This window comes from Oncorhynchus tshawytscha, linkage group LG10 (assembly GCF_018296145.1).
Source record: "Oncorhynchus tshawytscha isolate Ot180627B linkage group LG10, Otsh_v2.0, whole genome shotgun sequence".
Taxonomy (NCBI): domain Eukaryota; kingdom Metazoa; phylum Chordata; class Actinopteri; order Salmoniformes; family Salmonidae; genus Oncorhynchus; species Oncorhynchus tshawytscha.
Genome location: NC_056438.1, coordinates 16,006,307 through 16,018,941, shown reverse-complemented (window position 1 = coordinate 16,018,941; position 12,635 = coordinate 16,006,307). Strand labels below are relative to the sequence as shown.

General features: G+C 42.4%; 2 protein-coding genes across 2 annotated transcripts; one reads left to right on the top strand and one right to left on the bottom strand.

Moving 5' to 3' along the window:
- Positions 1–20: 20 nt before the first annotated feature.
- On the bottom strand, positions 21–2,646 carry LOC112261028 (complement C1q-like protein 2). The gene is made up of 3 exons (XM_024436385.2): positions 2,175–2,646; positions 757–885; positions 21–587 (listed from the first exon to the last, which is right to left on the bottom strand). Exons 1-3 carry the CDS (start codon positions 2,527–2,529, stop codon positions 301–303), a joined length of 771 nt encoding a protein of 256 aa, XP_024292153.1. The 5' UTR covers positions 2,530–2,646; the 3' UTR covers positions 21–300.
- Positions 2,647–6,966: 4,320 nt separating this feature from the next.
- Positions 6,967–12,357, top strand: si:ch211-63p21.8 (kelch-like protein 33). Its single transcript, XM_024434497.2, has 5 exons — positions 6,967–8,085; positions 8,312–8,922; positions 9,120–9,457; positions 9,733–9,903; positions 10,409–12,357. Exons 1-5 carry the CDS (start codon positions 7,230–7,232, stop codon positions 10,935–10,937), a joined length of 2,505 nt encoding a protein of 834 aa, XP_024290265.2. The 5' UTR covers positions 6,967–7,229; the 3' UTR covers positions 10,938–12,357.
- Positions 12,358–12,635: the final 278 nt, after the last annotated feature.

The window sequence follows — 12,635 nt, the reverse complement described above, 5'->3', positions numbered from 1 at the left end:
TTAATAAATATATGTTTTGTTACTCGTTATCTCCACGTTGTCTCCCTTTTGTTACGGGCTTTGAGCCTGTTCGTGACACGCAGTTACTTGTACAGAAATCCTGACTATTTGTTTCAATAAAATGCATTCTTTTTTTATAAAAAATCTCAATTATTATATCTAAAGAGAACAAATACAGGATGTTCCTCTTGCATTTCTACAAGCACACACTTACTATATTCTATGTAAAAAAAATTAAGATGTATGTGATTGATCAGAAAAACATATTGAACATTTCTAGCATATTTCATCATCTTTACATCATATGGGAAAGAGCAGGAAACCGTTAAATGAGGAGTAGTGATTTTCATTGTCAGATATCCGATATCCATGTCTCCAGAGAGCAACATACACCTGCTCTCCCACTTGTAGCAGGAAGGTGGCGCTATTGGATGACGACTCAGAGGAACCCCGTTCTTTCTCATCATACACAGAGACCATTACCTGTCCATTACGACGTAAGCTTGCCCCTGTCATTGTAGTCCATCCCCAGTCAAAAGCTGTGAAGGTGAAATGGTAGAGTCCTCTCACTGGTGCTGTAAAGATGCCTCCAATCAGAGGAAAAATATAAATTATTCAGCATTATTGTTAATTTATTGGATACGAAGTAAGAACATGTAATGTACAGTAATAGCTACACACAGCATACTAACTAACGTAAGCATGAGCATTGTGTGTAAAAATGTGAATCCCTTTTTTTGACATTGAGGGAAATACCTGTGGTTGGATTGTAGGCATTTCCAACGTTTGATAGAACACGCTGGAAGACCAGAGTGATTTCATTGCTGACAGGTCCAATGGTTCCAGAAATTCCTAAAGTAGCTGAGAATGCCACCTGGGGCATGTCTAGGATTTAACATGACATGACAACATTAGTTTTACTGTTACGTTTTGATAATTGACAATAATTACTGTTCAGTTTACGTTAACACAACTTGATTGGCACAACAGCATAACAAAAATTGGATCAATATTACTTTAACTTCTTGAGACTAGGGGGCAGTATTTTGATGTTTGTATGAAAAACGTGCCCAAATGAAACTGCCTATTTCTCAGGCCCGGAAGCTAGAATGTGCATATAATTGGCAGATTAGGATAGAAAACACTAAAGTTTCCAAAACTGTCAAAATATTGTCTGTGAGTATAACAGAACTGATATTGCTGGCGAAAACCTGAGGAAAATCCAATCAGGAAGTGCTGGTATTTTGAAACCTCTGTTCCATTGCATGCCTACCCTCCATTTAAAGGGATATCAACCAGATTCCTTTCCCTATGGCTTCCACAAGGTGTGAACAGTCTTTAGACATAGTTTCAGGCTTTTATTCTGAAAAATGAGCGAGAATGATCACATTGTGTCAGTGGATAGCTAGGTGTCCCCAGACTTGTGCATGCGCGAGCCACTGGAGCGAGACCTTTTCTCTCTCTCTCCTATTGAAAAGTCTACCGTCCAGTTGAAATATTATCGATGATTTATTGTAAAAACAACCTGAGGATTGGTTATAAAAAACGTTTGACATGTTTCTACGATCTTTACGGATACTATTTGGAATTTTCTTCTGCCCGTCGTGACCTGCACGAACCTGTGGATTACTCAACAAAACGCGCCAACCAAATGGAGGTTTTTGGATATAAAAAATAATCTTTATTGAACAAAATGAACATTCATTGTGTAACTGGGAGTCTCGTGAGTGCAAACATCCGAAGATCATCAAAGGTAAGTGATTAATTTAATTGCTTTTCTGACTTTTGTGACCAATCTACTTTGCTGCTAGCTGTTTGTAATGTTTTGTCTGCTGAGAGAGCTGTCCTAACATAAACACTTGGTTTGATTTCGCTGTAAAGCTTTTTTTAAATCTGACACGCCAGGTGGATTAACAACAAGCTAAACTGTGTTTTGGTAAATTGCACTTGTGATTTCATGAAAATTAAATATTTTGAGTAATTTAATTTGAATTTGGCGCTCTGCCATTCAGCGGATGTTGACGAAAATGATCCCACTAAAGGGATCGGTGCGCAAAGAGGTTTTAAGTACACTTATAACACACTAAAACAATGAACAATTGGAATACTTTTATTAAGTTACTCAATGACTATGCAGTAATGTCTCTCAGTGAACCATACATCATACTCTTTACCTTCATTGAATCTCTTCAGTTCATTCACTGTGGCGTTTAACGACCTAACTTGGCTCTCACTGGCTTCCAGCCTGTTTCTCATGCCTTCCAATGACCTAACTGTTGCTACCAGTCTCTCCTCCATTGCCCCCAGTTCTCTCATCACAGTGTAGATGGTAGGCTCACATCCTGATTGGGTTGTTGTGGTGGCTGCAGTCTCTACCTGTTGGTTATGAGCCTTGTTTTCATTCTCTATGTCCTGTCCCTGTTCAGGCTGAATCTGTACCATGATGTCATTGAGGTTGTCTTCTCCAGCATCTTCACTGAGAGTCCCAGACAGACACAGCAGCAGCAGGGTCAGAGTCATTCCCCCCATTCTACAGATCAGTACTTAATCGTGTACTTCAGTAGTAGATATATCTACGACTATATGACCTGCAGGTCTGTGTTGATTTCTCAAGCTTTTTCCTCTGTGATGTGTCTGCGTGTAGCCTACCTCTTGTTTATAAGCATGTCTGGGTTAAATATTATCCAAAGACATTGAAGGGGAGAGGTATAAACAAAACAATAATTGCGTTTGTGTACACAAGGGAAGCTTGACTCACGTGGCCAGAGAGTTGTTAGAAATTATCTTTTTATTTGGTTGGTTATACAGTTTAGTTTACATTTTGCATTTATTCATACTATTTTTATGGAATTAAAGCTAATACATTGTTAAGACTATTGATCAATTCTAAATCAATTACAGTAAATAAAAATGATACCGTGTACATATAATTCTGACAATAAGATGTAGTGTTACATGTTGAATATTACTATTATCTTTAAGTACATTGGTTTTTACATAAGATAAAGGAGGTGACCACTGAAGGTATTGTAAATGAGGTGGTCATCAAAGACCCTCATGTTTGCCCACAGACGCATGTAGACCTGGTCTCCCTCTTCCCTCAGGATGGAGGCACTGTTGAATGAAGTGTCATCTGTGGTCCGTGACTTCTGGTCATGGATAGAGACTATTGTTTGCCCGTTATGATATAAACTCACAGCAGTGGTGTGTGCACTGGCATGATTGAAAGCAGAGAATCCGAAGACATAGACTCCTCTCCCAGGCGTCAAATAGATGCCTGAAAAACAAATGAATCAATGAAAGTTTTTGTCAATTGTCAATTTGTTAAAATGACATGCATTGCATTAGATGGCTTGACCATGGCTACCTGTGTTTGAGTTGTAGGCATTTTCAACATAGGTGAATATATCTTTCTAAAGTGGTGCCAGGGTTATATGGCACTATATGTCCACCATTAAGGCCACCTGGTGTCTCTGTAGACAAACAAAGGTTGGTGCTCAGCAAACTTGTGAGGATAGCAACAAAGTCATTGGTTTCCAGAGTCCCTGACAGACACAGCAGCAGCAGGATCAGCGTCAGTCCCCCCATTCTACAGACGGGTAAACTTTAAGAGCAGGCCTAGATACTTGAAAGTTCATTCTGTGTTGACTTGCAGAGCATGACCACTGTATATACTGTACACAACCCATAGTTAAATATTAGGTCATACCTGCCATGAGCACAGACAATGTCTAGGGTATTTTGCCCTCATATAAGTACCCTCGTAAATATATGTATATATATATATATATATATAAGGTGTGTCCAAACTTTTGACTGGTACTGTATATACCAATACATTTTAACGAATTAGCTTTTAAGCACCTGCCCCACCCACCCCTTTGTTTTTAGTGTGAGACTGTCTCTATCTTGTGAATAAAGATTTTATTTCTGTAGCTTGTGAATAAAGATTGTACTTTGTCCACTGCAGTCCAAATGTGTATTTAAGTAAGCCAGAGAAAAATAGATGGCATTGTCAGACTATCTTATCATTTCTGAATTCACAATTTTATGATTACACGTGCAGACAATATTCTCAAGGAAGTTATGCAGAAAAATAAGCCTTATCTCCTCAATATCTCCTTGGCCAGGGCATTAACCTTCAACTGCTTCACTGATTTACAGGAAGGAGTCATTGATCAGGCCTGATAAATCGCTTTATCTTTCATGGGACACAATCATACATTCCCCAAAGTTGTGACCTCACACTCACAGAGTTGTCCCCAGGCAAGCTACCTTGCCAAACACAAGCCGCCTTCAATGCAGTGGCTGAGTGTGAAAAACCAACAACCTGCATGTGAATGAAAAGAAAACCAAGGATACGGTCATCAGCTTCAGAAGGGCTGCTGACAAGGCTTGTGGAGTCCTTCCGACTGCTGGGTGTAATGATGTCAGCTGACCTGTCCTGGGTCGAGCATGACAGGTATATCTTAAAAAAGGTTCAATCCACAAGGAACTACATATGTGTAGCAAGGTGAGCTGGCCTCCCAACTGAAGTCCTACTACAGGTATACATGACCTTAATCTGCCCAATCAATGGAGTATGCCTCGCCAGAGTGGGTCGGCCATCCAAAGTGTCTCTCTAAGGACAATAGAATGCATTCAGAGACGATGCTGCCACATCATTGGCACACACATTGTGACCCAGCTTAGACCTCTCAAAAATGTATTGTGACCAACTATATGTTTTTGTCTCATGTCAGATCGCGTCCCTCCTACACTACGCTCGTCCATCAACCAATCTTTCTATTGGGATGTGGAACTCACCTCTAAGATTTGAGATTTGGCACATCCCCCTAACACTAGTTCATAATTCTGAAAATCACTCTGCTCTCCTTAGCTACGACGCACTGGAAAGTACAACGGCAAACCATGCTCCAGTTAGCGGCTTAATGAAAGCTTCTTTGAATCGCCATACGAAAGCTAGATTGCCAGCTTGTTGGTGAAGTTGTAAGGAACCAAAGTTCTAGGACTGTTCTCAGAAATCAGCATGTAACTTGAATTTGCCAGCTGTCATGGTGCCACGTTACTTTGTCCACCGTGAAGACATCACAGAGAGCAGTCAGACGTGCTGTACAACTCGTCGCACTAATCACAGCAGAACAGATATCATGAAAACGCATTTGTACATTAGTTAGAACTTCATCACACTAACTAGCTAGCAAGAGGGAGTACTCAGCGTTGAATTTCTGAACAAGTGATGTTAGCTTCCCTGCCTTTCATTTCATATGGATTGATTTGAGATTGGTTCAGCCAGCAAGCGAACAGCAAGCAAAGACAATTTCATTCACATTTCAGACCCCTAAAAATGTTTAATAATTCATGCACATTTTCAATTTCATAAATACTTATTCTAGAATCACAAAACACCTTAGCAATATGTAGAACTGGATACAAAAAAATGTCAATATTAGCTACAGGTTTATTGTTTTTGGTAAGATTAACTCGGACTCTTTTGAGGATGATGTCACCTTGGTAACATTTTCGAAAGTTAGGACAGCACATTGCAGCTGAACTTATTTTTAGCTATCCCATGGGCGTTCACGAGTTATCAGACAGAACAGTGCAGACGGCCGACACTCTGACACGAGACAATGGTGACCAGGCATACAGCACCCTTTTTTTTTGACCCACAACATTTTCTTGTGACCTATCACACATTTCTGTTAGAGACTGTTCTTGTGACCTATCACACATTTCTGTTAGAGACTGTTCTTGTGACCTATCACACATTTCTGTTAGAGACTGTTCTTGTGACCTATCACACATTTCTGTTAGAGACTGTTCTTGTGACCTATCACACATTTCTGTTAGAGACTGTTCTTGTGACCTATCACACATTTCTGTTAGAGACTGTTCTTGTGACCTATCACACATTTCTGTTAGAGACTGTTCTTGTGACCTATCACACATTTCTGTTAGAGACTGTTCTTGTGACCTATCACACATTTCTGTTAGAGAATGTTCTTGTGACCTACAATCATTTCTCCTGGCCCACTGGCTGGCCCACACTTCATAAGTCCTAATGTTTTCGTCTCTAGTCTTAGATCGTAACGATACTGTATGCTGGTCCAGACCACGAGTCTATCCAAACAGAATCCCCTTGACCTAGTAGCTATGAATAGATTCTTGTTTACGCCTGAACCCCTAGCCCGTAAATGTGTGTGCCCAAAGTCAAATAGAAAGAGTGTTCAGAGTCTGAATCACTTAGAGAGAGGGATGTGTGTTTGTGATTTTGTCTGTATAATCTGTGAACTGAATGGAAGTCTGAAAACCTCACCTGTGTGTATTGTAACAGGCTGCGTTTCAGTGACATCTCTAATGTCTTACATATTCAGAGAATTTGACTTGTACTTACTGACAATATATACAACACTCACCAATATTTTATTTGCATATGGGCCTAACAATGATTAACAATGAACAGTATGTCCCATGAAGTACTGGTTGTTTAAGGAAGTTCTACATAAAAATAAGTAATATCTACACAGTACCTCCTTGGCCAGGGCATTAACCTCAAAGTGCTTCATTGATAGCATATTTTATACTGCATTTACAGGTAGGAGCCATTGACCAAGCCTGATAAATCTGGGATGCATTCTCATTGTAACCCAGCTAAGGCCTTACAAAAGTATATTGTGACCAACAACACTTTCATGTCACTTAGGCCTTCTACACCTTTTGTGACCAACTTTCATGTGATCCACTACACTTTTACGTGACCTAACACACAGTTTGGTCACTTTCTTGTCTCTTTTGGTGACTTTCTCTTGACCCCCCATACTTTCCAACAGCCTGACTACAATTAATATGATCCTGTAAGCAGACCCAGTGTTTATTAAAACAGAATCCCCTTGACCTAGTAGCTATGAATAGAATCCTTGTTTACGTCTGAAGCCTAGCCTGTGAACGTGTGTGAGATCAAAATCAGAAAGAGTGTAGGAGTCTGAGAAAGAGACAGAGAGAGAGGAAAAATGAGAGAGAGATGCACATAAAGTGTCTGAGTGGATAAAGAAAGAGATAGTGTGGTTGAGAGAGAAGGGGAGAACGTTTAGATCTGGGCTATGTGTATAGCAGTAGATAGTTAGCATAACATATACATAGCCTACATAATCTGTGAGAGAGAGGTTGTCTAAAGAGCAGTTGGAACGATCTCTAACTGAGTCCTAAAGTTCGAGCCATAAACAGCCATGGAGTTTACCAGACGTTACCTGCCCATGGAATGGGAGGAACGGTGGAGGAAAGAGAAGGAAAGGAGGAGAAGGGTGATTGAGGAAGGAGGAGAAGAGGTAGAAGCGGACGATCGAAAGCTGAGGTGGATTGTGGCCTACAACAACAACCGGATGGGCGTGATGAGGAGAAAGGAGAAAGAGGGAGCAAGGGTCAAGAAGAGGAACGACAGCACGGCAAGCCAGGGAGAAGAGGAAGAAGAAGAGGAAGTGTCAGAGGAAAGGAGGGAAGGACTGGGAGATGAAGAGAAGGTTCGTACATTCTACAGACATACCTATCCTAAAGAGGTATTCCAGGGTCTGGAGCAGCTCAGGGACTCCTCTCTCCTCACTGACCTGACTCTGAGCACTGAGGCTGGGCAGCATCTTTATGCACACTCCCCTGTCCTGGCTGCTGTGAGCACCCTTGTCCACCAGAGACTGCAAGAGAGGGATGAAGAGATGGAGAAGAGGAGGGGGGGGAGAGATGTTGACATGGACATAAAGACAGAGATATTCATCAGTCTGGGTCCTGAGGTGGGGCTTGTGGGGCTGGCAGGGGTAGTGGAGTTTGCCTACACTGGGGGCTTAGCAGCTCTGAACAGACACACACTGGCCCAGATACAGACTGCAGCTACAACACTAGGGGCCCCCAGAGTACTAGAACTCTGCAGTGAAGAGGAGGAGAAAATGAAGAAGGGAGTAGAGAAGAGGGCAGAAGAGAAGAATATCTCTACTGAAGAACAGATGAAGGTCAGTCTTCAGTCCATCAGAGAGCTGTGGGCAGAGAGAGTGGGCTGTGATGTGGAGCTGGAGGTTGGAGGAACATCATTCCATGGTGAGTAGACTGAAATGAAACCTGTCATGACTATGTACTGAAGCAACGATAGAGGAGACAATGTTTGTGGTTTTATGGGGGTTTGCCGGGGATCAAGCTGGAGTAGACCCAGTATTATGTTTAGGAGTAACTTGATGATAACAATGGTGATGATTCTAAAGAAGTTTTGATGATACAGCTGATGCTGAAATCAGATGCTGAATTTTCCTCCCTCTCCTGACTCAAGTCCACAGAGTGCTCCTGGCTGCCAGTAGTGACTACTTCCGGGGAATGTTTACCAGCGGGATGAGGGAATCACAGCAGCCCTGTGTGGCCCTTCCCTTCCTGGAGGCATCTGAGCTTGAGGCTCTGATTGGCTGTTCCTATAGCGGGTCCCTCTCCCTCAGCTGGGGGTATGTCTTTGAGATCACCTGCACCGCCCTGCAGCTCCAGTTCCAGCCCACCCTCTTGCTGTGCCTTGATTTCCTGGAACGGGAAATGGATGCCCACTCATGTCTGGATGTGGCCTCCTTTGCCCTGGCTTATGGGATGCCGGGACTCCTTGAGGAGGCCGAGGACTTTGTTCTGAGGAACTTCCAAGAAGTGTCTACCAGCCTGAAATTCCTGGACCTTCCGGCTGATAAACTGCTGGATTTTCTCCACTCTGACGGCCTCTGCGCGCCCTCAGAGCTGGCCGTGTTCAGGGCTGTGGTGGTCTGGGTAGAGGCCAACCCGGCAGAGAGGCTAGCCCAGGCCCAGGAGCTCATGACAGGAGTCCGCTTCCAGCTCATGACCTTTAAGGAGTTCAGAGAGGTCAGGGCAATCAACCTGCGCATGGAGTGCAGCAGCGACACAGAGGTACAATACGATATGATACAACTGTATCTCAATACAATATAACAAGATCAACTATAATTGTATAGGGAAATAGTCTTGAGGAATTCTGCTGTATATTAAGACATAACAGATAGTGTATAATACACATACAGACAGCAATTTGGTTTTTATAAAAAGCTCATTATAAATAAAATGTAGAATTGTTATTATTACTACAGGTGAATCTGTACGGCTCAGCCCTCAAAGAGTTTGGCTTCAGTCTCCCCGAGACCCTGGACCAGTGCCGGATCCGACGGCCCAAAGACGCCCTGGTTCTGGTCGGAGGCGACCAGCTGGATCCTGACTTGGGTAAACGGCTTCCCAGCAGGCAGCTGTGGTTCGCTAACTCCCTCCGCACCGGAACAGGCCTGGTGAAGGCCATGGACTGGAGGATTCTGGGAGAGATACCAGAGAAGCCCAGGTTTAGACACGGGGTGGGGGTGATGGAGGGGCGGCTGTACGTTATCGGAGGGTGTGAGTTCTACACAAAGACTGATACGCTGAAATCAGTATACAGGTATAAAGGGGTCAAAGACCAGTTGTTTTAACAATACATATGGCTTTTTTTCTGATGTAGAAAATGTATGTTTATTATCATTGAGGAAAATGTTATCTCTTTATCTTTATCTCACACACACACACACACACACACACACACACACACACACACACACACACACACACACACACACACACACACACACACACACACACACACACACACACACACACACACACACACACACACACACACACACACACACACACACACACACACTCACACACATACAGGTATGACCCCATGCAGGACAGCTGGCAGAGGTTGGCTGACATGCAGGAGTACAGGAGTAACTTCTCGGTGGTGGTGTGGGGTGATCGTCTCTACGCCATCGGAGGAGACATGGACATGAATACCAACCTGGACAGTGTGGAGGACTACAGCCCCGTATCTGACACCTGGAGGTAAGATAGAATCTCATGGTAGACAGAATATTATTAAACAGGAAAGTATATTAAACAGACTTTTCAAAACTTGGATCTGTTGCAAGTGTTTTCCTCAGCTCACAAATGATTTTACCCAAAATGTCAAAACAAAAGTCCCTGTCAAGACTATTCAGCATCGTTTGCTCAACTCCTGCAGGGTTTTTATTTGTAAGGATCAAATGATTTGTGAGGTAAACAAAGAACCTGTGGAGTCAGAAGAAGAATGTAGTGTGACTCTCTGGCGTCTGAACCGAACAAATATCATCACGGTGACATTTATTGGAATTTAAGAGTAAGGCGCTATGCTTGAGTTGGTTTACAGTGTACGGGATGAATGCTTTACATTTCGGACACATGCAGAATAATGTAAGAGCAGCATATAATTTTGACTCAACTCAACAATAGCACTCTCAATTTGAACCATCCGTGATTGTTCTGAATCAGTACCATTTCCAACCTCATACCAACCATTGCCAATCTCCAGCTTTGCCAAGCCTCTGGACCAGGCCCTGAGTGGCCACGCTGCCACATTGTTGGATGGAGAGATCTTCATCTCAGGGGGGTTCGACTGCAGGTACCAGTGTCTGACGTCCATGTTCCTGTACCACCCTGAGAGAGGAACTACCTACCTGGCAGAGATGAGCCAGGATCGGGCCCAGCACTGTATGGAGGTCCTGCATCATGGTGGTGGTGGTCTCTGCGTGGTTGGAGGGGTGTGTAACCTACATACATTCTACACCGACCAGCTGGCCTGTGAGGTCTACGACTCTGTTAGTGACTCCTGGAGCGCCCTCACGCCCCTGGCCATCCCCCATGTTGGAGCAGCCTCTGTGGTTCTGGAGGGGAAGATCTATGTGCTGGGAGGATACTGCCAAGAGGACTACAGGGAGACCAGACTGGTTCACCGATATGAACCCATTACCCAACGTTGGGAGAATATAGGCAAGATGCCCGGACCTAACACTGACATAAGAGCCTGTTTGCTCCACCTGCCCAAACACTTGAGACAATGAGAGAGGGAACTTTCGAGGGTGATAAAGTTCCACATTACATTGAAGTTGTTTTTTATGAACTGAAAAACACTTAGAAAGAGGCAGGACTACTTTAATGCTCCACCTGCTTGCCCACTTGAGACAATAAAACCATGAGAGAGGGTGGGTCACATGGTGAGAAAGAGGGCTGGGTTTGCCATATATAAAATAAAATGAATCTGACTAAAACACAGAGAAAGAGCTATGCTGGCATTTGTGAATCTACAGGTGCGAAAAAAAACATATTGTATGCCAGAAATCATAGCCTAATTCTTTATGTCATTGATATATTGTTTTCATTGAAAAACAGCCAATTCCATTCGTATGTGGAATAAACCTACCTTACCTCGGGTGTTTAATGACAGCACCTTAAAGTCCTGGTTCCAAAGTGCCATCATGAATTTTTAACATTCTTTGATGGATATCTACTGTCATTCAGTCAATTACAAGAAATATTTGGATTAACCCAGGCTGTTCTTTAAGTTCCTACAACTCCGAAATCTTATTTAATCACTTCAACAGAATCTGGATGAACCTAAGGCATCTAGCGTAGAAAAAATACTGGAAGATGTTGCTAGGACAAATAAATTGATTGCCAAGTTATATCAAGGGTTGATTGAAACTCTTAACTGATGGTTCAGAACCTATACGGAAACAATGGGAAACAGATCTAAAGGAAGAAATTGAGGAGAACCATTGGTCACAGAGATATAAAAATGTTCATACCTGCTCCTACAACCTGACATAAATTACTGCAATTTAAGATCATTCATGGGACGTTTTACACTCCTGCCTTAACACATACAGTATAATGCACCCAGAAATATCACATCTCTGTTGGAGATGCACAAAGGAATACTATTGCATATGCTGTGGTCCTGTGACAAACTGACACCATTTTGGGGTCATGTACTGTATGTCCTATTTCCTTGTCACTGGGAATGTTTTTCCCTCCATCTCCACGGTTCTGTCTGTTGGGATATGTCAATATTTGGGATTCATCTCAGAGAAAGCTTTGTTGTCAAGGTCTGTATAGGCATCAATTGAAAAGCCTCATATTCACCAGTAATAGCAAACTGGAGGACTGAACTATCTAGCTACATACTGTACCATTGGATTTTATATATTATAAAATTAAATTTAAAAATGGAAGTGTTTGACGAAATTTGGTAACCATATGTTGATCACTTTGGGGATGTGTTGTGTAGTGGGCATTTTGTTTTGCGAAGTGTTGTTTGTCAGGTGCTGTTTTTTTACTGTTTGTAGAAAACAAAAGAAAAATGAATGTATGTGTGTTGATAGTATTACATAACTTATGACCTCCTTACTGTCACGCCTTGGTCTTAGTATTTTGTGTTTTCTTTAATTATTTGGTCAGGCCAGGGTGTGACATGGGTTATTGTGGTGTGTTTTTGTCTTAGGGGTTTTGTGGGGTGTCTACGTAGTCTATGGCTGCCTGAGGCGGTTCTCAATCAGAGTCAGGTGATTATCGTTGTCTCTGATTGGGAGCCATATTTAGGCAGCCATATTCTGTGAGTGTTTTCGTGGGTGATTGTTCCTGTCTTAGTGTTTTGTATTTCACCAGATAGGCTGTTTCGGTTTTCATTATTTCATTTCGTTAGTTTTGTAGTTTCTGTATGTATAGGTTTTCCTTCATTAAAATATATCATGAATCATCAT